Consider the following 24969-nt stretch of genomic DNA (forward strand, 5'->3'; position numbering starts at 1 on the left):
AACACGTTACACTTAATGCATATGGAAATCAATCGATCCTTTTTCACTTATTATCGATCATTTCATAGAATCGATTCATCGCTGTTATGAAATTCTAAATTTGCTCAACCTTTCACACGTTTTCTTTTTGTTTAATTCTTGAATTATTGATTGTTGATTATGGCCAATAAATATTTAAAGCTGGTTCCTCTGAAAATAAACAATTTGTTTTTCGGTTTCGTGCGAAATTTAGCTAATTCCTCATCTGATCATCAACAAATAATTATCCCTGAGCGAATACCAAGGTGAGTTGATTATAAAACCTTTAACTTTGCTCAAACCAATCTAATTGATTTGTTTTCATTTAAAGGAATGGCACCGACATCCTTACAGCTCTTTCATCAACAGTTGGCATGGTGAGTAATTTTAATAAAGTATAATACCAGAGGTCTGACTTATATCAAACGATTAAAATATTCTATTTACTTTCCTTCTTTACATTAGGATTCAACGGCACCAGCTCTCAAATTCATAGATGATCCATTTTTGATACCCAACAATAGACATCAGAAACTAGTTTATTCTTTGTCCAAAGAATCTGGAATCAAAGCTGCCAAATTTTTTATGGCCAAATTTCCACATCTTTTCAATCGGGATGAAGCTGAACCAAAAGTTGAAGCTTTTCACTTCAAAGATCTATTTGATGAGACGATGGACTTGACTGAAAAAGATCTCGAGTATTCCATCAAAAACAATCAAGTAGATAATTCAATCACCGCTTTTAAAAGTGTGTCATCTAAAGATGGAAAAATTTCAGATGATTTGAAAAAAAATTTACTTCAATTAATCTGCTATTTCAACAGTCTTGAACCAGCTGATTGGGACTTGAGAGAAAAATTCATTTCAGAAAAACCTCAAGACTCCATTTGGGTTTCAGATTTCGCCTTTGAAGTTTTCAACTCAATCAAGAATAAAGACGGCGAAGCTTTTAGCATAATGATTGCCGGCCTTTGCAAACATTCATCCATTGAAAGAGCCTTACAGCTCTATGATGAAGTGAAAAGAGATAACATCTCACTTACCATCGAAGGCTATAATGCAATCATATCAACTTGTATTCGTGAGCAGACATTTGAAAATAGATGGTCAGCAATCATGAATGTGATCGACGATATGAACTTAAATAAAGTAGCTCCAAACTTGACTACTTTCTCCAATATTTTCAATATCCTCTCAAGGTGTAAAGCCAATACACAAACGAGAGAAAAGGCCCGAGGGCTAATGGGAGAGTTGAAGAAATTGAAAATTGAGCCAAGTTTAGGAATTTTCAATGATCTACTCAGGATTTATACCAATGGCAATAACATTCGACCAAGAATATTAGAAGAAATCTTAGAAGAAATTGGAAACAAGGAACTCACCATGAGGCACGAAAAAGACAGTAAGTGAATTTCAATTCCATCTCTCTATCGTTTCTAATTTTTTAACTATTTTATATTTCAGCGCTTTTTTTTAATACTGCAATGAACATTTGTTCTAATATATTATCTGATGTTCAATTGGCCTACAAATTACATGATTTGGTTACATCCCATAATAATTTTTTGCTTTTTGAAACCACCGACTCTGAAGGTCGTTACTAGTAAGTCGACTGACATTTTCGTCTTTTACTGGTAAATAACTTATTCTTTTTTTTTGTTTATTTCAGTAATAATTTTTTCAAATTGATCATTAAAAGTGAATCAATTGACAAAACTATGGAAATTTACGACAAATATGTTCCGTATTTTTTTGTTCCTGATACAAAAAATCTGATCGAACTTTTGGAAACAATTGAAATTTATGAAGCTGATGAATATATACCACAAATATGCTCAGATTTTATTGCATTCGAGTATTTCTACTCTCAGGACTGTATGGTTAAATTTCTACAAATTTTATCTAAAAAACTGTACCCTGAAGATATTCAGCTCCACGTAAACAACACTATTTCTGAGATTCTGCGATTCACTGAAAGAAAAACAACCAAAGAGCCTAAGAAACAACAATCAATCGGGGACAAACATCATGCTTAATGCTGAATATTGATTCTAGGCATTGAACTTTACCCAACTTACTTTCTAATTAAATTGAATTTAGATTTGATTGACTATTCAATTGAACTTTTTGGTCCAATTAGGTAAATTGATTATCACTTAATCATTATCATTATGACCTGAAATGAGAAATGAAATAATCAGATAAATTGGATGAAAAATGAGCAAAACCAAGTAAAAATGATCATCATTAACTTGTATTGTCTTTTGACAATCATTAACTTGAGACAATTTGAGTGGCACACTAATTGTTGAATGTCTAAAATGACTGATAATCTTTATTGCAATCAAACTAATTACCAATAACCATGGTCAATATGGAATTAATTCTGTGACCTTAAACAATCAATCTAACGATTAACTGTCCTTGTTCAACGTTCTGTAACTTTCTCTTGATCTTTCTCTCGATCTTCCTCCTCTTCCTCCTCCTCTAAGCTTCTTCCTCCTTCCTTCCAATACCAACAATATTTTCTCCACCACCACCACCTTCTCACCTGAATCTAATCCCATACGATTAACCCTCCACAATGAAGTATTTATCTCCTCCTTGTAGTGTGAGAATGTTAATTGTAACCGAAAATCAAAAAGATCAACAACAATCGGTTGATATTGATTGTTTAACTGTGACAGAAAACCAATGATTAGATTTGAATTTTATCAATCATTTTACGATAATTATCTGAATTAGATAGAGAATTTTGATCAAATTTTAATCATTGAACTTTATCCAACTTACTTAATTCATATGGAGATCAATCGATCCTTTTTCACTTATCGATCATTTCATAGAATCGATTCATCGCTGTTATGAAATTCTAAATTTGCTTAACCGTTCACACGTTTTCTTACATTTTGATTAATTTAATTCTTGAATTATAATTTCTTGTTTTGTTTTTATCGTTGAAAACGGTCAAACTTGTTGATTCGTCTCTTAAGGTCAAATCTCATCCCCTTAACATAAACTTCCATCAATTTCACTGAAACTCAGGGTGATTTGATTCAACATTGTTCTCATTTGTTTACATTTTATGGTTTGTTAATTGTTGATTGTTGTTCTGTGATTATGGTCAATCAATGTGTAAAGCTGATTCCTTGGAAAAGAAATAATTTATTTTTCAGTTTCACTCGGAATTTAGTCTCCAATCAAGCAACTAATTTCTCTTTAGCATCTGAACATGAAGAGATAATTATCCCTAAGCGAATACCAAGGTGAGTTGATTCTAATTTTGTTCAAAACCATATTCTAATTGATTTATTCTCGTTTACAGGACTAATACCGACATCCTCAAAGCTCTTTCATCGACAGTTGGAATCGTAAGTAGTTTTTTTATTATTATCTGCTAATATGAGTGTCTAATATTCTGGGTACTTTTTATTTCTCATTTACATTAGGATTCAACGGCACCAGCTCTCAAATACATCGATGATCCCTTTTTGATACCCAATAATAGACACCAGAAATTAGTCTATTCTTTGTCCAAAGAATCTGGAATCAAAGCTGCCAAATTTTTTATGGCCAAATTTCCACATCTTTTCAATCGGGATGAAGCTGAGCCGAAAGTTGAAGCTTTTCACTTCAAAGATCTTTTTGATGAGACGATGGACTTGACTGAACAAGATCTCGAATATGCCATCGAAAGCAATCAGATTGATAATTCAATCACCGCTTTTAAAAGTATCAGATCTAAAGATGGAAAAATTTCGGATGATTCGAAAAAAAAATTACTTCAACTGGTCTGTTATTTCAATAGTCTTGAACCAGCTGATTGGGACTTGAGAGAAAAATTCATTTCAGAAAAACCTCAAGACTCCATTTGGGTTTCAGATTTCGCCTTTGAAGTTTTCGACTCGATCGAAGATAAAGACTGCGAAGCTTTTAGCATAATGATTGCCGGTCTTTGCAAACATTCATCCATTGAAAGAGCCTTACAACTCTACGATAAAGTGAAGAGAGATAACATCTCACTTACCATCGAAGGCTATAATGCAATGATATCTACTTGTATTCGTGAGCAGTCGTTTGAAAATCGCTGGTCAGCAATGATGAATGTGATCGACGATATGAACAAAAATAAAGTAGCTCCGAACTTGACTACTTTCTCCAATATGTTCGATATCCTCGCAAGGTGTAAAGCCAATACACAGACGAGAGAAAAGGCCCGAGGGCTAATGGGAGAGTTGAAGAAATTGAAAATTGAGCCAAGTTTAGGAATTTACAACGATCTACTCAGGATTTACACCAATGGCAATAACATTCGACCAAGAATATTAGAAGAAATCTTAGCAGAAATTGGAAACAAGGAACTCACCATGAGGCACGAAAAAGACAGTAAGTGAATTTCAATTCCATCTCTCTATCGTTTCTAATTTGTTAACTTTTTTATATTTCAGCGCTTTTTTTTAATACTGCAATGAACATTTGTTCTAATATATTATCTGATGTTCAATTGGCCTACAAATTGCACGATTTAGTTACATCCCATAAGAATTATTTGCTTTTTGAAACCACCGACTCTGAAGGTCGTTACTAGTAAGTCGACTGACATTTTCGTCTTTTTACTGGTAATTGATTGAATAACTTATTCTTTTTTTTTGTTTTTTCAGTAATAATTTTCTCAAATTGATAATTAAAAGTGAATCAATTGACAAAACTATGGAAATTTACTACAAATATGTTCCAAATTTTTACGTTCCTGATACAAAAACACTTATCGAACTTTTGGAAACAATTGAACTTTATCAAGCTGATCGATATATCCCACAAATATGCTCAGACTTTATTCTATTCGAGTATGTCTACTCTCAGGACTGCATTATTAAGTTTCTGGAAATTTTATCTAAAAAACTGTACCCTGAAGATATTCAGCTCCACGTAAACAACACTATTTCTGAGATTCTGCGATTCATTGAAAGTAAAATAGTTAATTCAAGGAACCCAAACGAGGGAAATAAGTGAGTCCATTTAATTAAAGTTTTTCAGATTATTTTTCATTTGATTCTTAGTTTCCAATTTACTAATTGTTTCTTTATTCCTGAATAGTTTTGACGTCAAAATATTCGACGAATGTTTGAAGGCTTTCACTCTCAGTAAAGATTTTACCAAAGCGGTGAAAACGTTACAACTTTTAAGAACATTGAAAAACCAAATTAACGGTCAACCATCGTAAGTGGATTGATTCCCTCAGAATAAAAGTTAATCATCTAATATTTGTCGGTTAATTTTTCTATGTAAATTTATTTATTTTCAAAGGTTTCAAACGATGAGAGATTTCGTTGATATTGTGATTGTACATGGAACGGGAAAAGATCTCGTCGAAGTTGTGAAAACTGCTTGTGCCTATGACGATGTCTCGGTGATTTCGAAAGCAGTTTATTTATGTGAGACAAAGAAAGTGTCTCAAAATCTTCGGTAAGTTTGATTTTCATCCGTCGATAATTAAGATCATTCATAAATTCTTTTAATTTTACTTCTTTTAGAGATCGATTGGAGGAGATTAGAGTTAAGAATAAAATAATTCTACAAGATCTCTCCGAAAGCTCCGACACATCGGACTCATCAAGCTCGAGTGACAGTTCAGATGATGATAAGTCTAAGAAAGAAGCTGGAAAATGACCAAAGAGAAGTTATCATAATGATAAATGTGTGAAAGAGAAATGAAAATTAATTCTCTAGAATTTTTGTACAAATTGTAGTTTATATTTCCAAAAATTGAGCATTTGCTTAATAACAATTAAAAGTAATTTAAGTATTTACTTAGATTTCTCATTAATCATAAGCAAAGAATTTTAATCGCTTTAAAGTCAATAACTAAACCATTTACTTTTTCAGCCTCAGTGAAAATATCGAGAAAAAATTGAATTGCTCATGTGATGTTCAGGGGAAAACGAGAAAATAATCTTAATTGATTAACGAGTTTAAAGATAATGAGCTTCTGATAATCGAATTGAATTGTTTATCTTGGGTTTGCTTAACCCTCAACAAATATCGGCAATGAAACTATTAGATTGGTATAAAATTAGGTTATTGGAAATTTTAATTCCGCTCACTTAATTGATTTGTTGGCATTAATAATTGAAAAATTAATAATCTTCAGTATTGAAAAATAAACATGACAACAAGTTTATCACATGAGTTTGTCTTAATTAGCATAGAAAAGATTTAGTTAATTGAGCTGTTCCATTGTAATGATAATCACCAGTATCGATATTCAGGATTTGGGCCATAATTGGGTAAAGATCAATATTGAAAAATGATCGATGAGTTAATTCGTAGCCTTGTTTGAAATTGGGGCCAATTCCAAGGAAAAGAGATCTCATATCAGGTTGAGTATTATTATTACCATGATTGCCCCAGGCTGATGTTCGATGGACCCATGTAGAGAAAGTGACCTCATATCCAGGCTCAGCTTCGACGACGATTGGCATAATACGACGATGATCTCTGAGAAAAGAAAACGCAAACGTCAAAAATGATTGACGAAGAAAAAAATTCCGGATTTACCTGTAGAAATATTCATGAGGAACTTGCGACTTAAGATAAACTTTATAGTGATGAATTGGAGCGTTTTTCAAGAGCATCGAGTAAACTTGATCAAATTTACCTTCCTCAGGAAGAATACCGATTGCTTGAGATTCTCCGAATGAACGGAATAAACTGGTGTCCAGAACTCGCGTTAAATTAACTGTATTATGATGATTAACTTGAGTCATTCCATGATCGCTTAGAAATATAATATTTGTATCTTCTAATAATCTTCTGTCTGCAAGGCCTTTAAGTAAATAGGCTGCGAATTTGTCTGTGGCTCTGACAGTTTTCAGAACTTTACTCGAATAAGGCCCATAAACATGGCCAAAGTATCGGGCTGATTGATGTAGAGAAACACGAGATTCGCAGCATCTTTGGGTCGGGTCATCCAATCGAACAGAATGTCCGCTCGTTCTTCGAGACTCATTGACCCATTGTACTTGTGCATGTACGAAGCAGTGAGTCCATGGTATTCAGAACAACACCCAGGCCACATTATTACACCGCTTTTATGACCTGCGAGTTCGTTGGCGATCTATGGTGAGAATCGTACATCAATCATTTAATCATGAAAAGATTTCAACTCACCCAGAGAGGTAAAGAGTAGCCATTATCCCACCATTTGGAATCAGTGATGCTTTTATCAAAAATCTCATCGAATTCTGGATCATACATTTCATTATCGACGATTCCATGTGACTCTTCATAAAGACCAGTGGCAATTGAGAAATGATTGGGAAACGTTTTACTCGCAAACAGCGGGTACATGGAACCAGTCACTCCGTTTGCTTTGATTGACCAAAGTGTCGGTGTCAAAGTTGGGGATAAATAGTCACCTCTGAATCCATCAAATGAAACAACAATCAGTCGAGGACCAACATCATGTCCAATGATGTACGAAGCGATAAAGTTAAATTGCGATAAAAACAATAAAGTTAATACTAATTTGAATCTCATTGTTGATCAATTTCAAGATCAACCGAGTAAAACCAGCGAAGCAAAAAAATAAAAGTAAACAAATAAACTAATTAATTCAAAAGCGTTTGCGCAGCAAACGTTTTGCGAATCAATTAATCAAATTAACAATCGGTTGATATTGATTGTTTAATTGTGACAGAAAAACAATGATTAGATTTGAATTTTATCAATCATTTTACGATAATTATCTGTATTAGTTAGAGGATTTTGATCAAATAATATTCTTTCTAGTCATTGAACTTGATCAATCTGAACTTTACCAACTTACTTTCTAATTAAATTGAATTTAGATTTGATTGACTATTCAATTGAACTTTTTGGTCCAATTAGGTAAATTGATTATCACTTAATCATTATCATTATGACCTGAAATGAGAAATGAAATAATCAGATAAATTGGATGAAAAATGAGCAAAACCAAGTAAAAATGATCATCATTAACTTGAGACAATTTGAGTGGCACACTAATTGTTGAATGTCTAAAATGACTGATAATCTTTATTGCAATCAAACTAATTACCAATAACCATGGTCAATATGGAATTAATTCTGTGACCTTAAACAATCAATCTAACGATTAACTGTCCTTGTTCAACGTTCTGTAACTTTCTCTTGATCTTTCTCTCGATCTTCCTCCTCTTCCTCCTCCTCTAAAAGCTTCTTCCTCCTTCCTTCCAATACCAACAATATTTTCTCCACCACCACCACCTTCTCACCTTGAATCTAATCCCAATACGATTAACCCTCCACAATGAAGTATTTATCTCCTCCTTGTAGTGCGAGAATGTTAATTGTAACCGAAAATCAAAAAGATCAACATCAACAGTCGTTGTTGTCATTATCACTATTTAATTGTAATTGCTTAGTATCTTTCCCTCTTTCGTCAACATTTAATTGTAGTGAAAGAAAAAGTTTCAGTTCAATTTGGACATAAAGTTGATTTGAAAATCAAACAATTAACTCGACGATTTTCTGGTTCAACTTGTTGTGCCTTTCGGTACAATAATTAAGTCAAAAGTTTTGTGTCTCTTTTTTTGTCACCAAAAGGCTCGTTCATTTATCGACAACATCTCATAGAGACAACATCGAGTCTTTTTCTTTCACATAATAGTTGAATCGAGAGATTAATTTACTAATCATCGAAAACTCTGCCTGAGAGTAAACTTAATTTCTTTGTTGGTATTAAATTGATCAACCAAATACCTGGAACAAAAATAACATGGAAAACAACATGGATCTCATCAAAACAATCGGAATCATTGTGATATCATCTTGCTTTGTAATTAACTACTCGATGGCCGTACAAGGTGATAAGACGGACAGTTGTGATATCGATTCGCTTGACCAATGTGCCAAACGGTTATTCGGGTATGGTGACCCTAATTATACATTTGCTACGACAGAGGAACAGGTTCTTCAACAGTGCAAGTAAGTAGCTCTTGGTGATTATTGTTGATTCAATTGAAATTAAATTCTCTTTACAATCAATCCAATAGAACATCAAAAGAAGCAGAAGTTTGCATACGGCAATATAATAATCGTTGTGTCAAACCATTCGCACGTCAATACATCAACATTATGCTTCGAGGTCCATTGAAGTCATTGAAGGAACGATGTGCCTCAAAAAAAGGTGTCGAAGGTCAGTAACTATTGATCATTTTGTTTACTCGTTTCAATTAACCAACGAAAATCATTGATAACATTTCCATTCACTTCTCCATGAATCAGAATACCTGAAAAACTCTGATTGTTTGACTGCGACCAAAAAAGACTTGGATGTTTGTACTCATGATGTTATTGAAAACTTTATGCTTGTCCCGAAAACCAAGAAGCCCGAATGGATCCCGTTGTCTTGCTGGTGAGTAAATTCAATGCGATTGTTTGTCAATATCAATTGACCAAAGTTCGAGTCAAAAAAACCAACCTGAATCTGAACTTTTCCATAATCGAGACAAAAAGATCGAATTTAATTATTCTTTTTATATAAAATTGTTTTTCATTAATTTCTAATTGTTGTGACTTACTACTACAATTCCACCAATTTAACCCGAATTGAATTGTAACAATCGAGATCAAATCAATTTACTCGCAGTTTTTTATTTTCTCCTCGATTTTTGCTACTGTGTCAACTTTAATTTTCTAAACGATTAATTTATTTTTTCAATACAATTTTCAGTTATCTAAGTAAATTGGAACAATGCTCGAAATCAGCAATCGAAAACAAATGTCCTCCTAACCAAACTGAATACACTCATAAAGCGATGAGGAACCTTCGAGGAGACATCTTAGATCTTTTCTGTGACCACGAACTGGAATGGGGAACAAGCAAATGCGACGAATTCGCGTCTCATTTACCAACGAGGGAAATCAAAGGCAAAAAACCCGAATCAGTGTTACCAGTGATTCTCAATTTGATGAACAAGTATATAGCTAAACAATAAGCAGAATTAAAACATTTAATTAGCACAAATTTGTACAAATCAAGAAACAACAACAACAAAATCATATCATTTTTCTTGTAGTACGTTTTTTATTTAGTGACATTTTCATAGCTCTTGATATTTTTTATACACAACTGATTGTGATTTATACAAAAAAAACAAACAAATAAACACAAATATCATCAAGTCATTTAGAAATAGTTAATTGGTTTGACATTTCGTAAATGACAATTAAGACTTTTTGTATTGATTGAATCAAGTCAATTGAATGGATGTAATTTCGTTCAATGAACAATAAAAAAACCATTTCTGTTTCAATTTAATCAATTTGATCTTAATGTCGGAAAATAATTTGTCAATTGTATGAAAGATATTGATGATAATGACAATGATTATGGTGGAGCAACAGAAACATTAACAAGAGGAAAGAGGGAGGAAGCAAAACAGTCAAGGTAAAACGGATCATTAAGATGAATTGAAATGTAGGTTAAATTGCAGAATCAGATTTGTTTGGATTATTATCATTATCTTTCTACTCTTCTGGATGGAACTTTCTCTTTTTCTTCGAGAGTTTGTTTGTAAAATAATTTAGTGAGTTGAGAAAATGATGATGAACATTAACAGTATGGAACGAGAATGTTTACTTGTTTGTGGTTAATTTTAACTAACCCTCCAAATTTCGAGAATCAAATGTAAACCTGAATACAAGGTTGTTCTGTTTGTTTATCTCTTATTTAGGTTGTGAGGATGATGAAGAATCACGAGGAAGATGAACTCCCATCAGAGAGAGTAAATTGGATCCTGGTCCAGGCAAACCTTTCTGACTATCGAACGATTCGAGAATGTTTTTTAAGGCAGTGAGTTCTGGGTCGACGGGCGGAAGGGTCGATTCGTTATCTGTATCATCCAGATCTTCATCTTCATCACAAGTCGCCAGTGGAGGCTCACCAATTTTCACTTGGTCGTTGTTACTTTTGGGTTTTCTCTCGAAACTTTTACCAACCAAAGTTTTATCCAGCTCTCTATCAATCGCTTCCATGTAATGTTTCATGTCTTTGAACATCGGATTTGTTGAGTTGCTCTTATTATTCTTATGTTTCTTTCGTTTGGTCACTTTCTTAGTCTTAGATAAACTCTTTACTGGAGTTAGAATGCGAAAAGTAGGATTGTCTCCGTCGCTATCAGAACTATCCTTTTCATCGGGCGCACTTTCCATCTCATAATCGGACATACCGGATGAAGATGAAGATGATTCTGTCGATGGCAATGGGAATGAGAGAATATTTTTCAATGCATCACCAAATTTATCTTCATCAAATTTAATTGGCTCTAAATCGTGAGTAATGTTTGGTCTTAAATTATCAACAGGAATTTCAGCTCCTTCGATTCCAACATCATCGTAGTTTATGAAAGTTTTAAAGGCTTCAGGGATCTTTTCAGCAAGATTTTCATTCAGATCTTTATCGTTCAGAAATTGACCAATCAATACATCTTCTAATTTTTGTTGACTTATATTAATCCAATCATCACTGTCTTCAGGTTCAAGTGAGCTCTCTTCGCGCTTTAAACGATCGTAATCAACAGAAACAGTTTTAACCAATTTTAAAACTCGTTGTCCAATGTCTTCATCACAAGCGACTGAGTCTTTCGAGGATTCCATTGATGAGCGATAGAAATCATAAGCTTTATTAAGTAACTCTTTGTATCGTCGAGATCCTTGGATATTATCTTTGAAATAACCTTTATCCTCCAAGCTTTTGACCATTTTCACCCAAAGTTTTTCATTGCATTTCTCGGTTGAGATTGGTGATGTTTCATCACAAGAATTGGTCGCTTTTACCCGACTAATTAGAATTTCAAAGCCACAGGCAATCTTAACACCTAAATCGTAAGATTTAAATAATGGCGATTCTCTTGGAGGCAAATTCCAGCCAATCTTTGGATCAGGATCATATTTTTGGCTAATCGCTTGAGCATACAAACACTTGGTAAAAGTAACGTTTCTTTTAACACGAGTTTCTGGTGGAAAATATTTCATTGATCTTATGGCCTGAAAGTCCTTCAAGTCTCGATGATAAAAAGCTCGCACAGCCCATGAGATTAAGTTGGGTTGATGACTGAGCAACATCGCCACTCCTGCAGGAATGAAACACTGAGCTCGATGTTTTTGAGTGGTAATTTGCATAGGAAACATGGTGATCCGTCGACGAATAGAATACTGAATTTTCTCTGCGCATTTGGTTTTTTTCCCTTCATCTCGTATAACCGATAAAGCTTGAGTAATGTCAATGGACGAGTCGCAAATGTTTTTGGTCTGAGGTATTACACTGGGTGGAATTAAATGAACTTCTCCGTTGAATATAAACACCCGTTGGTCACTAATCTCGGGCTCGGCCCATTTGGGTAAATATTCAGCAGCTTCAATGAGCAAAAATTGTCCATCTGAGTCTTTAACACTAATCACTAACTTAGAATCGAGTTGAGTTAATTTAATAAGCAGATACACGATGAACCATTCGTCTTCGACATTATCCTCATAACAGGTAAATCCTTCGATATGTGCAACTATTTGTTGTAAAGAAAAGAGAATCAAATTTAGATAGAAAAAGTCTCGAAGATGGAATGACAGACAATAGAGGAAAGGCAAATAGAAAAAGAATTAACCAATCGATTGAATAATCTAGTAAGAGAATTACAAACCTTGATCAGATGACGAATCAACAGGGCGTAAATTGAATTCTTCAAAATGCCAAAGATAATCTTTAAGAAGATCACTCAATTTATTGAAACAATCAACAATATAGTCTTTAAGATGATCGATGTGAGTTGATTCATCCGAAATCAAACTGAAATCCGGGTAAAGGCAATAATGGACAGTATTGTCTTTCAGAACAACTTGGTTGTTGTTGGAGGCCATTGGTCAGTAGATATTAGTTGTCACTCTGTGGTCCAGATATTTCCAACCGAAAGAATCACTGAGAGAAATAATCAAAGTCTAAAACTTAAACTGGCAAATAAAAACAACAAAAACTGATTTTATTTCACTGGTGGTTCTCTTGCAAATACGAAGCAATCAAATTATGGAAAAGAACATAAATTATTATGATTAATAGAAAATAACCGGCATTAACAGAACAAGAAATTACACAGAAGAAAAAGAATAACTGAGAGAGCGAGAGAAAGAAAAGAAAAAGAAAGAGCAAAAGGGAGAAAGAAGAGAAGAGCAACCATGTGATTGTTTCATCTCCAAGAGAAACACTTTTTGTTTATGTTTATATTTTCACTGGAACTCTGCTGATTGTTTGTTACTTTGTTTCGATCTTAATGGAATCGAGTGGCAATCAAGACGATACACAGGTTGATCTCTACAGAAATTCACCGATCCGTTTATTAGGTAAACTATTTTATTTTCTGTTTCTCTGTCATTTAAATCGCGACAATTGAACTAACTCAATGTTTCTCACCATTCACATTACCAATTCTCACTCTTTCTCACTTTGGGAAGAGTTAATTTTGTTACTTTTCTTATCCTTCAGCTTTTTGTCTTTTATTAGCCAACCTCTTTTCCATTCTGAGCCTAATACTCGTTTCTATTTATTATCTTCCTGTCTCCTTGACTATCAAGGTTATGCCAATGAGGTTGGTGAATCGTTCAGAGCTTTGGTTCATGTTAATTGGGTCAAACTGAGCTACGTTGTTGCCTCTGGTTACGTCTTGGCAGATACAGCGGACAAATGCTACAAACAATCAAAGGTACTTAATTGCTGGTCCAATTTGTCCATTCTAACAACAATTATTTCAATTTTCTATCCTCAGTTACCCTTTGAAAGCGATTCATTGAAAAAACGTAAAATACTAAACACTCTGGTCGATACTTTGGTTTGGCAAAGTTTGGCCTCGGTGATCATTCCAGGTTCGGCTCAAACTATTTCTTTTTTTTATCACAATCAATTAATCACTAGACTATTGGCTTATTCCTATTCTTCCACCCAAAGTTTATCCATGTCACTCTTGATAATCGATAAGTTGTTGAAGGATGAATGAGGTTTATTCACCTTCTCCACCTTCACCATGTTTCTTGATTCCTTTGAGCCTCACCTTGAAAAGGAAAACCAATTGACGGTCAATTGAGCTGAATTTCCAACAGAACATGATAATATGGTCTTTGCATATCAATCTCATTCCCAATTATACGGTAACATGCAGGTTTCAACCTTCAAATTATTCTTTTCTTTTTTTTCTTCTCTTCATATTTCCTCTGGGCTTTATTTCTGTTCAGATCGATATGAAGTTCACAGAACTGAATTATTCAAAAGAGAAACATCACTAAATAATAGAGTAATCATGAGATTGATATTATCCGCCTTATTATTATTTTCCTCAAACATCATTATATTAATAACTAATTATTTTTATTACCATTACAAAATCTAGTGAAATAATAACTCTTAATACGATAACTGCACAATAGATCAGCTCATTTAACGATTAGTTCATTAGTGGGAGAGGTTAACAATTAATCTCATAATGTTTATCGTATTTATTGTAATTACTTATTTACTTTTCTTTCACTAACCAAATTATCATTTAAGGCAAATCAAATGTTTATTACACCTCATTAATTGCTTAACCCAATCAAGTTGCCAAGGTATTGAATCAGAAGAAATCGGATAATTATCATTATCTAATTTTTTGTTTCCTTCGATTTGATTGTTTGTCCCATTGTCTTGTTTTGGTCTCAATTAAGGACAAACCATCTGAGAAACGACAATTATCAATTTTAATTAACCAACAATGGTAATTTAATAGCACCATTTAATTGATTGTTCATCCTAATTAACTATGTCTTTTATCATCAATTCTCAATCGAGTTAATTTGCTTCTTCTATTTCATTTTATCCCTCATGATGATTGTTGGTTAACTGATTCCATTGAATTTAGAGGCAATTTGTTCAACAAATAACCTTGTTTTTCTTGGTTTCATTGCAACTTCGGCTAATGGTGATTATTATAATCACAATCATGTCAAAATGACAAAAATTGAAGTTATAATAATGTTAACCTGTTGTCAAGTTATTAATTTTAATGATTATGGTTATCATGATGTGGAAACTAATCATAAATTGATGACTAAATGATTGTTTTGAAACATTTAACTTATGAATAGTTTCTGTTTCATGATTAGATTTCTTGAAACAACCATGGGTCTTAAGAGATATCATGAGGCTTGAAAATGTACTTAGAGATTCAGTCAACTATGAAATCATCACCAGAATCCATTTCAACCCATAACCTGAAAGCCATTCATTCAATTTGTTGACATACGAAAGATGAGTTATTATTTTTATCGAAAAACCTTGAATAAGATTAGAAGCTGATTTATCTGAATTTATTCATTTTGTTGATTGTTTAATCCATCAGTTGATTGTAGAAAGAAACAAATTACATTATTGGCAATGATTAATCAATCAAATGATCATCTTTTCTTTAGGTTTCACGATTAATCGTATTTGTGCCGCTTCTTTAATTGCACTAACTCGCTATTCTCATATTAACCGATCGAAAGCCAAATGGACAACAGTTTTTATCGGACTTGGTTCGATTCCATTTATTGTGAGTTTCATTCACCAAAAAAAGATTCGACTTTTAATAATAACAATCCTTTCTCATTGCAGGTCAAGCCAATCGATAACTTTGTTGATTACTTTATGGATTCATTTTTCCGAGCGCACATTAAATTGTAAAAATTGGTTAATCTTTAATTGAACCAAGTCTCGAATCGTTGATGGATCAACTCTAATCAATGCTCATAATCAAAATGCAATTAGCCAACTAATTTGCTCTCGTCTCATCCAATAAAGAATGGCCTTAAGTCGTACCACTACTATGCTAAAACAAAACTCGAGCCGTTAACCAAATGATCATCGCTTTAACTGCCATTGTTGACTTATTGTTTATTCTTGTCTTATCCGATTTAATTTAATAACGATAAAAAAACATTTCTATCCTTTAATAGTTAATTTTTTCCGATGAAATGTTTCACAATTTAAAGAAAGTAAAAGAGTAGAAAATAGTTATTAATTGTTACCACTTTTACCTCTCATGGTCAAGATGATATTTGAACTGATTTCATTGATGAACATGAAGAGAAACAAAATCCAGTTACGGTCATCATCTTTTCATCATCCATCTTGTCACAACTTGTTCACTTGATTACAATGAAGCTCATGTGGTTTTCATGGTTGTCCAGATTTCTTGATTACTTGTGATGCTGAGGAACAATTCAAGAGTTGAAAGTTTCGTTTATGGAAACAATGAAAAGTTAATGACCTAACCGAAGTTAAGAGTCGGTGCTAAAGTGCTAAGAGTCCAGTTAACTCATTGGGTGGGAAAAGAAACAACTAGACGGAAGATAAAGTTCTGACCACTTTGGTCCAGGAAGTTAATCTCTCATTTACTCAAATTTGCATTCAAATTGCTTCTTAAAAGCCGTCATAATGTTTCACAATTTGTATTTTACGATGTGAATTAAAATTTTAATTAATTCATTTCAATTGTACCAACTGACCATTTGGAATTATCTTTTCAGTAACAATCAATTCAAGGCTTTTATTTGTTTTATTTCTAATCAACTTTTTGTTAGTTGTTAGTTCAATTTAATCACAACAATTATAAACTCATTTACAATTTAATTCGTCTCAATGATCAACAGTTGGTTTAATTTAATCCAAACATTTGGTTGATAGTTAAGTAATCAATTGTGTAGACACAAGAAATTACAATTCAACCAAAAAGGTTAAGGTTGATACAATCAAATTGTTCAGGTAGAAGGTTAAATTGTAACAACTTTTATCAATCCAACATCTAATTACTGATTCCGTATGATTGGTACGGTTCAAGTTACTCTAATTCCTCCACTGATTGTTGGTTAATAATCATAATTTGATCTTAATTAACTCTCACTAACCTCTCGTCTATTTGATTGGTTAATCAATTATCTTTAATTTTGATTACATATTGCGACTTATTATCCTTTAAATTGCTGGTAACTTTAAAGTCGTTGGTAATTTTACCCAATCAAGTAATTGCTTTTCACTTAGCAAGACCCTTAATCATTTGTTCAATTTGATTGTTGTATTCAATTGTTAACACAATAATTTCCCGGTAACAATCAAGGTGATTCTTATTGATTATTAGTGTCCAATTGCTATTAAAACTGATTCGGATGATTACAGTCAAATTTTCAAGAAATTATTGATTGGTGTTTACTTTTGCTTGACAATTGCAATCAAACTCAATGATTAACTATTTGATCTGATACACCAATTAAAATTAATGAAACTCTGTTGCTATTAGTTGACCCAATCTAATACAATTAACAAACCACGAGTAAAGTTAAAAATTCAGATTGTTATTTACATTTCTGGCTGATGTTTTATCAGCTGAATTGTAATTATTAGATAATTATGATTGATCAGTCGTAATTAGGATAATATTAATGATGATAAAAACTTTGAAAGAAAATTTAATCTAAATTAAATTATAAAATGATGAAGCAAAGTGATACTTTTAGCTCGAGGCTTTTTAGTTGACAACATCAAACAAATACAAATGTAACTGTTATGAAAAAAGAGATGATTATAATCACACCTAAATTAACATCATTTTCATGATGATGATGATGATGATTACTGAATTAAAATAGATTGTGACAATAAAAGAAATCATCGTAATACAGTTTTCACCCTTTTCTCTGTGTTAACAATCAAAGTTGATTCATTCGATTCACATCAACCTAACCTGACCTGATAAACAATTTAACGTTTTTGTTGTATTACAATTAACAAAAGAAGTGAATCAAGTTCACAATTAATTCATCAATTGATTAACTAAGTGTCATTTGATGATCGTCGCTGTTTACCAACCAAATGAGTGACAATTAATTTAGCGGTTAATCATGTCGACCGTTTGTCTCTGTGAAATGTTTCACTTTTCCCAGGTAACGAGATGATGAAGATTATGAGTTATAATTAGCAAGATGATGAAGATGATGGAGGAGGAGAGATGATGAGGGAGTTAAGTATTCAGAAGTTCTCAGTATTGAAAAGGTAGAAAATAATGAACCTGAAGCCAAAACACTGATCACAATCAAAGTACTAAAGTTAAACCAGTTTGTGAGAGACTGATTAGTGTTGAGCTTTTCTTTCGTTGGCCAAAATTCATTCACTTGTTGTTGGTCTTCAGTGTCTCATTGTTTTCCATTCGTGTTGATTAACTGTTGATTCTAATCTATTTTCGTTTATCCGTTTCATTCATCTGATAATCTTAATCTCAGTGATCACCAGACGTTAACTCTCTTTGTCTTTAGTGTCTCAATTGTCACAGTTTTCAATGTCTCGAAGTGAAAACAAATAGTCCACAATGTCGATTATTACTTTTGATGCTCGATTAGTGGCCTTTTAATTAATCCCTTACCATTAATCTCCTTCATCTAGTCATTTTAATTTCGTTTCTCTGCCATTCATATTTATTTATTCACTTTTGGATCAACAAGTTCTTCCATTGACCAAATTACAATTACCATGAATCTCAATCTACTCGTTTATCTGATATTGTCAATCTATGTACACAAAGTTTCATCGCTATGTAAGTATATTATGCTAATCACCACCATAATTAATCAATTGTCAACAATTAAAATGCTTCTATTTTATTAATAACTCGTATCACTTGAAAAGAGTAAAAAGTTAATTGTTTTTTTCCTTCATATTTGAATATCTCTCATATTTATAATTCTCATCACATCAGTTTCTTTTTTCAGAAAATTGTTTCCAATTCGAATCTCATATTTTATAATTTGAGAAAATCAGTCAACAGATACTCGAGATTTCCTTTTATCAAACTTATTCTCACTTTAATCGAGTCGATCTACGAACAAAATTGCATCGATTCCAATTCGTCAGTTTATTTATAGTCATATCATGTTACCGGTAATCGAAACTTTTTATCCAAGTTTATGATATCGAATCCATGTAACCTTGTTGATTGTCAGTGTTTATCCTTGTCCAATTGTCTAATCAACATGTTGATTGTTGTCAATGCCTATTGGTGATTCGAATTGATTAGATTTGGACACAACTCAGAATCTTTTTAATCCTTCTAAATGATCAACTTGGTCACACTGTATCTTTCAAGGTTAATCCATTTGTTGAATTTGATTTGTATGATTAATGTTCAGGTCAGTGTTTAATTACCGTCAGGTGATTTCAAGTGTGAATTTTAATTACCGTTTCTCAGTTCTAACATGAGTAACCTTACTTGAAGTTTAATTAAAAACGGAAAGAGAAGCCAATTATTGAAGCGATCAAACATTGACCATTCCGGTCACTTAAACTAATTATATTTTCTAATTATCTTTCAAATCAATGATTATTTTTCCAAATTGTTACATTTTCACACCTACGATTTAAGATCCATCTGATCGCTGGCTCTTTCCAATTAATCCACGTGAAACACCAGAAAATGTTCTGACTGATTCGATTGTTAATCAACCGGGAGGTGAAGCACTTTCATCTTCATCTTCTTCTTCAGGATCATTACCACCAACTGATTACATTCGTAATAGCGAACTTGTCCGATTTGTTGATTATTCGTCAATTCTTGGGTCACCATTAGCTTCACTTTCATCACCTTTGATTAGTGTTGAATCTTCAGCAATTAAAAGAGATGAATCTCGAAATGGATCAACTTATTCAATCGGAAAATCAATTATCTGTAATGAAGATTCAGTCGAATCTTTGTTCTCTATCGTCTCTTTAACTCGTCATCATGATAATGAGAAATCCAAAGAAACAGCTCGACATCGGATTATGGGACATTTTTGGAAATATGGATTAGAAACATTCGCTCAAAGGTTTACAACTAGATTAGGATTAAATGGAGTTAATTTAATCGGTGTTTGGCCGAGTAAAAACCGTAATAAAACGGATGATTCGATAATTCTAGTGGGAGGTCATTATGATACTGTCAAGGGAACTTATGGAATCGATGACAATGGTTCTGGAATCGTGGCCTTATTAGAACTTGTTCGGCTTGTCGGTCAATCTAAGCCCTCACTCGATCACTCGATATTCTTTGTCGCCTTTGACTTTGAAGAAGCGGTAAGAAAACGAGGCGACGTTAATTGTTAACATTAATCGATTATCTTTTCCAGGGTCTTTGGGGAAGTAAAGCTTTTGTATCTGAATACTTCATTCCCGATGAACTAATCGGGAAACGGGCCAATTTCTTAGGCGCTTATATAACTGATATGATATTGACATGGGATCCAACTGAAGGAAGTCAAGATCTCAGCGAAGATTTTATTAAGGTATTAGTCAAAATGCTTACTCGTTATTCACATGAAAAAAAAAACAATTATCGACCTGAAGATCATGTAGAAAATAAATTGATTTCTTTTTTAGGAAACACCGGAAGCGGCTGCAAAAGTGAAAAAGAATAAAAATCGTGGTGACTTTGCATCCATTTGGATGCGACGTGGTTACGATAAGTCAATTTGGGAACCGTTAGAGAAATCGTGGAATCGAATTGCTAATGCGACGAATACAGGATCCAAGTACAAGATAATCGCATTCGATGCTGATCTGCCCGATAAAATGTACACAAGAAAAAAAGATATTCGTGATTCGGCTCAAACGTTTTTACGATCTGATCATTCGTCTTTTTGGTACCATGGAAATCGAAAAGTTCGTCCATTAAATGCTCTTCTAATCACTGACCTCGGTAAGTTGCTAGAACTAAATTGCACAAGAGAATAGAAACAAATTAATTCAAATTCTAAGGTTGATTGTGTTTTCCAAACATTATTACAACTTGACAGCAAAAATCGTGTAACTAAATAGATTTGATTTCTCATCATTAATTTCCCGCAGGTAACAATTAAATCAGATGTTGAACACAATCAACTTTTCAATTTCCTCGACTTGATGAAAGTTAATTGTTCGGGTGAAAAAGCAAAATAAAAAACCATTAATTAAATTAACTATTAATAGCCCAACGATGACGATGATTATTTGTTTTCTATTAATGGTTCAAATTATTGAGAATTTAAAATGAAAAAAGTTTCATTTTAAGTTCACATCAACAATTCAATTCTTTTTTTCTTTCTTCTTGACCTACAATGACCGCTAATTATTGTTAGTAACTGACGATTATCAACTAATTTTATTTTCGTTTCAGGTCCTTGGAGAGGGTATCAAAGATCATGTTATCATAAAGCCTGTGATAATCTGAATCAATTATCTCGAGATAAATTAGGTTTCGTTGTACAAATTATATTAACACTTCACGACATAATTACGAACAATCCGCCGACGATTTCGATCAATAATAAACGACGAGAGTCCTCACCTATTCCTGATTACCCGTTGCCTCGAAAACCGACATCGTTGAACTGGCCAGTAAATCGACGAACGCCCTTCATGGGATTTGACGGGATTTACAATAATCGAGGATTTCCCGACGTTGGCCTGAATAACAACTGGTTACCTGGAGCTTCTGATCATCGGTTCATTTCAACAGATCCCAGGTTATCAAATTGGAATGGAAATAAATTTTTTAAATCATGGCCGACAATTAGGCCTTCGTCGACATCATCATCAACTCCCGCATCACAATCATCTTCATCTTCATCATCTTTACCTGCTTATGATATTAGTGAATTCAATTCTAGGACATTTTCCAATCCATGGTACACATTAATCAATAGACGATCTAAATAAACATCAATTCAAACGAATCATAATAAGTTTAAATCTAAATTACAACTCGATGAAATTTAACATTCCATTCAGGTATTTATTTTATATTCACCACTAAATGATACAATTAGAGTAAAAGATTAACAATTAAGAATAAATTTTAATAAAAAATCAATTATTTGAGTTTATTTAGTTAAAATGTTGTCGTAAAAAAATATTTTCAACTCAACGTTTGTGTAAAAATTAAACAACAAAAGCAAAAAGCTTTTCAATTATTACGTAAAAATGTTCTGACTCAATTTACTGGCGTTTCACTAAGCAAACAATGGCCCTTGAGCGTTAATTGTTAACGGATTAATTGTCCTGGGCCTTCCTAAATTAAATAGATTCAAAGGGAAAAACAATAACAATTAATTTGTATTCAAATTAGCGAAACGCCCTCAATCTAATCAAGAGCAAACACACGAAGAGAGCAAAAAAAGTTGTATATGTGATTAGCAATGCTAATTTTTTCTTTGCAATTAAAAGGCTCGAATTAAGTTGATCCTATTGTTTTGTAATATGATGAGCTAAACACCCATTCATCAGCTGGTTCTATTCAATTCATAGTAAAATGGACTTTGAGTGACTCTCGATTCGAAAACGACTCTCCTTAATTCGTGAGCTTGATTGTTGCTGTTGTTTACTGTAGATTCCATTGATTCTGTTACTGATTTAAGTTGAGAAAGGAGAGATTCTTGTTCAATGATAATCGTTCTTTTCAATTGTTCAGTCTCTTCTTCCAGGGAATTTTGCTTTGATGAAAGAGAAGCAATTAAATTGTTGCTTCTGTTCATTCGCCGAAAAGTTTCACTGAGCCGATTGTTAAATTGTAACTGATCATGGTAGCCATTGTTTGGTCGCTCATCTCCATTAATGTAACGACGAAACTCTTCCTCTGAAAGGTTAAGCGATTCTCCATCAAGTTTCTCAATAAACGCAACAGCACAACACAAATTAGTGAAATAATAACTCATCTCCCCAGAGGAAAGACGATTCGGTGAGGAAAATTGATTAATCAGCTTGATATTGGAATGAAGCAATGGCGGATTGGCTTGAATTACGGTGTAAACAAGAGCAGGTAAAAATAGATCAGCACTGACTGGTTCACCTTCACGAGATAAATATAATAGTTGTAGTAAAGCTTTAGAACAGTTGAATATACATTCCAATTTTTGAAGAGGAATTCCTTTCGATCCCATTTCGATTATGTGACTGATCGCTTGATCCATGTAATCACAGATCTCCGGTTTAGAGAGATCGAGATCAAGTTCAAGATGATCTGTTGTAATCCAATTAAGATTCCGAATTTGACTTTGTAATTGTAAATCTTTGCTTTCATCTTCTATTAAAATCTGATTGAAGATCGTATTACACATGCTGGAGAGTAATCTGATTTCAGTGTAATCGATTAGTTGATCCACTGAGACTTGAACAATTTCTTTGAAAATTGGAAGATCTTCAAATCGGTTGATCATCGATTGGTAAAACTTATTAACAGCTGAGCTCATTTCATCAACTGTCTTCATTTCATTCAATTGATCTGCCACAACACTGACTTGTCTTTGAATATCATCCAAAGGTCCATCGTCAATGTTTGATGTCCCTGTAGACGAATTGCTGTTTCCACCAGCCCAAGATGGTACAACGGAACCAATCGAATTGTAAAAATCTCCATAAGAAAGAGGAAATGACTCAAGTCGTAAAAAATTCTTCCCCTTTGAACGAGTAGTTGGTGTTGATGGAGACAAAGAAGATGCTGAAGTTGTCGACGAGATTCTCTCTCTTAATCCGAATCGCTGAGCGGTGTTTCTTAAAATCGATCGCAATGTTTTGTTTTGTTTCTCTGCTTGATTCCTTCTCTTTTCCTCGAATTTGGTGAAACTAGAAACAGGCGATGAAGGCGAAGTTGTGAATGGCGATGGAATTGATGAGAGTGAAGAAGGCGAAGAGCATCGCTTTGTCGGTGTTTCTACCGGACTTGATGATGGGCAAGTTGATTCGGATGATTGACTCGTTTGTGGCTTAGGTAAAGGTGAGCTCAATGAGAGAGATGAAGATGACAAAGATTGTGTTGATTGGGATGAAGATGTTGAAGACGAAGATGTTGGTGAGAAGGATGATAAAGATGAGCAAGACAAAGAAGAAGAGGAAGGCGAAGAGAGCGAAGAAGCCGATTTATCATCTGGTTCAATTAAATTAGACGAAATATTTTCTACCAATGGTGAAGAATTAAGAATGGATGATAATCGAGATAAATCAGAGTTCTTCTCATTTATGAGTAAATCATTGGTACTTTTAAGATGTTTAGGTAAACTCGGTGCAGTTGAGAAGAAAGAGAAGGAAAACATTTCATTACAATTAAAAGAACAACTTAGTTAATCAAAATAAATAAAAGAGAAAAAACCAGACACAAAGAGAAAGAGAGGAAATGACAGAAAAAAGAAAACAGATTAACTGTTCATTGAGAGAGTAGAATTTGGATCCGATAAAGTGAATGGAATCGAGAGAGAAAACGAAAGAGTCAATAGACTCGAGGGATTAGAGATTCGCTTTTATCTTTTTTTGGTTTTTTCATCTCTTTCGTTTTTAAGATGAAAATCAATCAAATTGTTCTAATCAAATCTTTTCCTTGTTTACAATTAAATATTAAAAAAGCGAAAAAACTCTTTGTGAATTGCGGATCTCGGGTATTACTCGATTCTCTTGATCCGATTCTCTCCCCTTTTCTAAACCCAAATCGCGAATGATTAACTGTTGATCTGATTATTATTTATAAATTATGATTATCTCACTAACCTTAATTAACAACAATCAATTGGTAATCTCTATTTTCTTCTCGATATGAGATCAATTTGTATTCATTGCAATTAAACGAATCATCGTCAAGGGATTGGTGTTGATTCTTCACACGATTATTGTGTTTTCAAGACTTTGTAAGAATAAAGTTGAATCATTTCCGATTAAAATTCACTTATCATCTCGAGATAATCATTGAACAATTCGCTCTGGTGATTTAATTGCATTAAATGTCATTTGTTCATTTGACAGCGAAAAATTAAAACAATCTGATTATTATTCCGACAAACTTGCAACAATTAACACCCCCAATTGAATGACTGATTAAATGGAAATCAACTAAAGATACACTT

General features: G+C 33.2%; 8 protein-coding genes across 9 annotated transcripts; 5 read left to right on the forward strand and 3 right to left on the reverse strand.

Annotated features, from left to right (window-relative positions):
- Positions 1-25: 25 nt before the first annotated feature.
- Positions 26-2391, forward strand: LOC128397225 (protein PTCD3 homolog, mitochondrial-like). The gene is made up of 5 exons (XM_053357922.1): positions 26-284; positions 350-395; positions 484-1420; positions 1483-1621; positions 1688-2391. The coding sequence occupies exons 1-5, from the start codon at positions 160-162 to the stop codon at positions 2052-2054; spliced, it is 1614 nt and encodes a 537-aa protein (XP_053213897.1). The 5' UTR covers positions 26-159; the 3' UTR covers positions 2055-2391.
- Positions 2392-2878: 487 nt separating this feature from the next.
- On the forward strand, positions 2879-5828 carry LOC128396968 (protein PTCD3 homolog, mitochondrial-like). Its single transcript, XM_053357623.1, has 8 exons — positions 2879-3284; positions 3344-3389; positions 3468-4404; positions 4467-4605; positions 4680-5027; positions 5116-5238; positions 5326-5484; positions 5553-5828. The coding sequence occupies exons 1-8, from the start codon at positions 3139-3141 to the stop codon at positions 5686-5688; spliced, it is 2034 nt and encodes a 677-aa protein (XP_053213598.1). The 5' UTR covers positions 2879-3138; the 3' UTR covers positions 5689-5828.
- Positions 5829-6091: 263 nt separating this feature from the next.
- On the reverse strand, positions 6092-7622 carry LOC128396969 (bis(5'-adenosyl)-triphosphatase enpp4-like). Its single transcript, XM_053357624.1, is given in 4 exon segments — positions 6092-6516; positions 6577-6928; positions 6931-7135; positions 7189-7622. Coding segments are annotated over 4 exon segments (1224 nt in total). The 5' UTR covers positions 7558-7622; the 3' UTR covers positions 6092-6218.
- Positions 7623-8098: 476 nt separating this feature from the next.
- LOC128396869 (uncharacterized) lies at positions 8099-10342 on the forward strand. Its single transcript, XM_053357509.1, has 4 exons — positions 8099-9006; positions 9075-9217; positions 9307-9436; positions 9755-10342. Exons 1-4 carry the CDS (start codon positions 8798-8800, stop codon positions 10017-10019), a joined length of 747 nt encoding a protein of 248 aa, XP_053213484.1. The 5' UTR covers positions 8099-8797; the 3' UTR covers positions 10020-10342.
- Positions 10343-10636: 294 nt separating this feature from the next.
- Positions 10637-13238, reverse strand: LOC128396868 (protein ecdysoneless homolog). The gene is made up of 2 exons (XM_053357508.1): positions 12720-13238; positions 10637-12584 (listed from the first exon to the last, which is right to left on the reverse strand). Exons 1-2 carry the CDS (start codon positions 12934-12936, stop codon positions 10750-10752), a joined length of 2052 nt encoding a protein of 683 aa, XP_053213483.1. The 5' UTR covers positions 12937-13238; the 3' UTR covers positions 10637-10749.
- A 16-nt stretch (positions 13239-13254) lies between these two features.
- Positions 13255-16573, forward strand: LOC128396870 (mitochondrial fission process protein 1-like). Of its 2 annotated transcripts, XR_008326859.1 has the most exons (6): positions 13255-13413; positions 13645-13772; positions 13836-13932; positions 15511-15632; positions 15695-15820; positions 15873-16573. XR_008326859.1 is itself a non-coding variant. In XM_053357510.1 (5 exons), the coding sequence occupies exons 1-5, from the start codon at positions 13344-13346 to the stop codon at positions 15761-15763; spliced, it is 486 nt and encodes a 161-aa protein (XP_053213485.1). In that variant the 5' UTR covers positions 13255-13343; the 3' UTR covers positions 15764-16573. The 2 variants fall into 2 exon arrangements, 1 of the variants encoding a protein (XP_053213485.1); XM_053357510.1 differs by having other exon boundaries at positions 15695-16573.
- Positions 16574-17564: 991 nt separating this feature from the next.
- LOC128396819 (uncharacterized) lies at positions 17565-21953 on the forward strand. Its single transcript, XM_053357444.1, has 6 exons — positions 17565-18018; positions 18574-18665; positions 19491-20179; positions 20233-20388; positions 20483-20801; positions 21258-21953. Exons 2-6 carry the CDS (start codon positions 18602-18604, stop codon positions 21797-21799), a joined length of 1770 nt encoding a protein of 589 aa, XP_053213419.1. The 5' UTR covers positions 17565-18018; positions 18574-18601; the 3' UTR covers positions 21800-21953.
- LOC128396817 (rab5 GDP/GTP exchange factor-like) lies at positions 21855-24431 on the reverse strand. Its single transcript, XM_053357441.1, has one exon. The coding sequence runs from the start codon at positions 24166-24168 to the stop codon at positions 22363-22365; it is 1806 nt and encodes a 601-aa protein (XP_053213416.1). The 5' UTR covers positions 24169-24431; the 3' UTR covers positions 21855-22362.
- Between the last annotated feature and the right edge of the window lie 538 nt (positions 24432-24969).

This window comes from Panonychus citri, unplaced genomic scaffold (genome assembly GCF_014898815.1).
Source record: "Panonychus citri isolate SS breed McGregor unplaced genomic scaffold, ASM1489881v1 Contig00028, whole genome shotgun sequence".
NCBI classification, from domain to species: Eukaryota; Metazoa; Arthropoda; class Arachnida; order Trombidiformes; family Tetranychidae; genus Panonychus; species Panonychus citri.

Bases quoted from the DNA above. Each gene is read 5' to 3' on its own strand.
- LOC128397225 (XM_053357922.1), top strand. From the start codon at position 160: ATGGCCAATAAATATTTAAAGCTGGTTCCTCTGAAAATAAACAATTTG. The intron at 285-349 runs GTGAGTTGATTA...TTTCATTTAAAG, and splicing joins ATCCCTGAGCGAATACCAAG to GAATGGCACCGACATCCTTA. The intron at 1,622-1,687 runs GTAAGTCGACTG...TGTTTATTTCAG, and splicing joins GACTCTGAAGGTCGTTACTA to TAATAATTTTTTCAAATTGA.
- LOC128396968 (XM_053357623.1), top strand. From the start codon at position 3,139: ATGGTCAATCAATGTGTAAAGCTGATTCCTTGGAAAAGAAATAATTTA. The intron at 3,390-3,467 runs GTAAGTAGTTTT...CATTTACATTAG, and splicing joins TTTCATCGACAGTTGGAATC to GATTCAACGGCACCAGCTCT. The intron at 4,606-4,679 runs GTAAGTCGACTG...TTGTTTTTTCAG, and splicing joins GACTCTGAAGGTCGTTACTA to TAATAATTTTCTCAAATTGA.
- LOC128396869 (XM_053357509.1), top strand. From the start codon at position 8,798: ATGGAAAACAACATGGATCTCATCAAAACAATCGGAATCATTGTGATA. The intron at 9,218-9,306 runs GTCAGTAACTAT...TCCATGAATCAG, and splicing joins CTCAAAAAAAGGTGTCGAAG to AATACCTGAAAAACTCTGAT. The intron at 9,437-9,754 runs GTGAGTAAATTC...TACAATTTTCAG, and splicing joins TGGATCCCGTTGTCTTGCTG to TTATCTAAGTAAATTGGAAC.
- LOC128396868 (XM_053357508.1), bottom strand. From the start codon at position 12,936: ATGGCCTCCAACAACAACCAAGTTGTTCTGAAAGACAATACTGTCCAT. The intron at 12,585-12,719 runs GTTTGTAATTCT...TACAACAAATAG, and splicing joins TGATTCGTCATCTGATCAAG to TTGCACATATCGAAGGATTT.
- LOC128396870 (XM_053357510.1), top strand. From the start codon at position 13,344: ATGGAATCGAGTGGCAATCAAGACGATACACAGGTTGATCTCTACAGA. The intron at 13,414-13,644 runs GTAAACTATTTT...TTGACTATCAAG, and splicing joins TTCACCGATCCGTTTATTAG to GTTATGCCAATGAGGTTGGT. The intron at 15,633-15,694 runs GTGAGTTTCATT...TTCTCATTGCAG, and splicing joins TTGGTTCGATTCCATTTATT to GTCAAGCCAATCGATAACTT.
- LOC128396819 (XM_053357444.1), top strand. From the start codon at position 18,602: ATGAATCTCAATCTACTCGTTTATCTGATATTGTCAATCTATGTACAC. The intron at 18,666-19,490 runs GTAAGTATATTA...CTACGATTTAAG, and splicing joins ACACAAAGTTTCATCGCTAT to ATCCATCTGATCGCTGGCTC. The intron at 20,389-20,482 runs GTATTAGTCAAA...TTTCTTTTTTAG, and splicing joins TCAGCGAAGATTTTATTAAG to GAAACACCGGAAGCGGCTGC.
- LOC128396817 (XM_053357441.1), bottom strand. From the start codon at position 24,168: ATGTTTTCCTTCTCTTTCTTCTCAACTGCACCGAGTTTACCTAAACAT.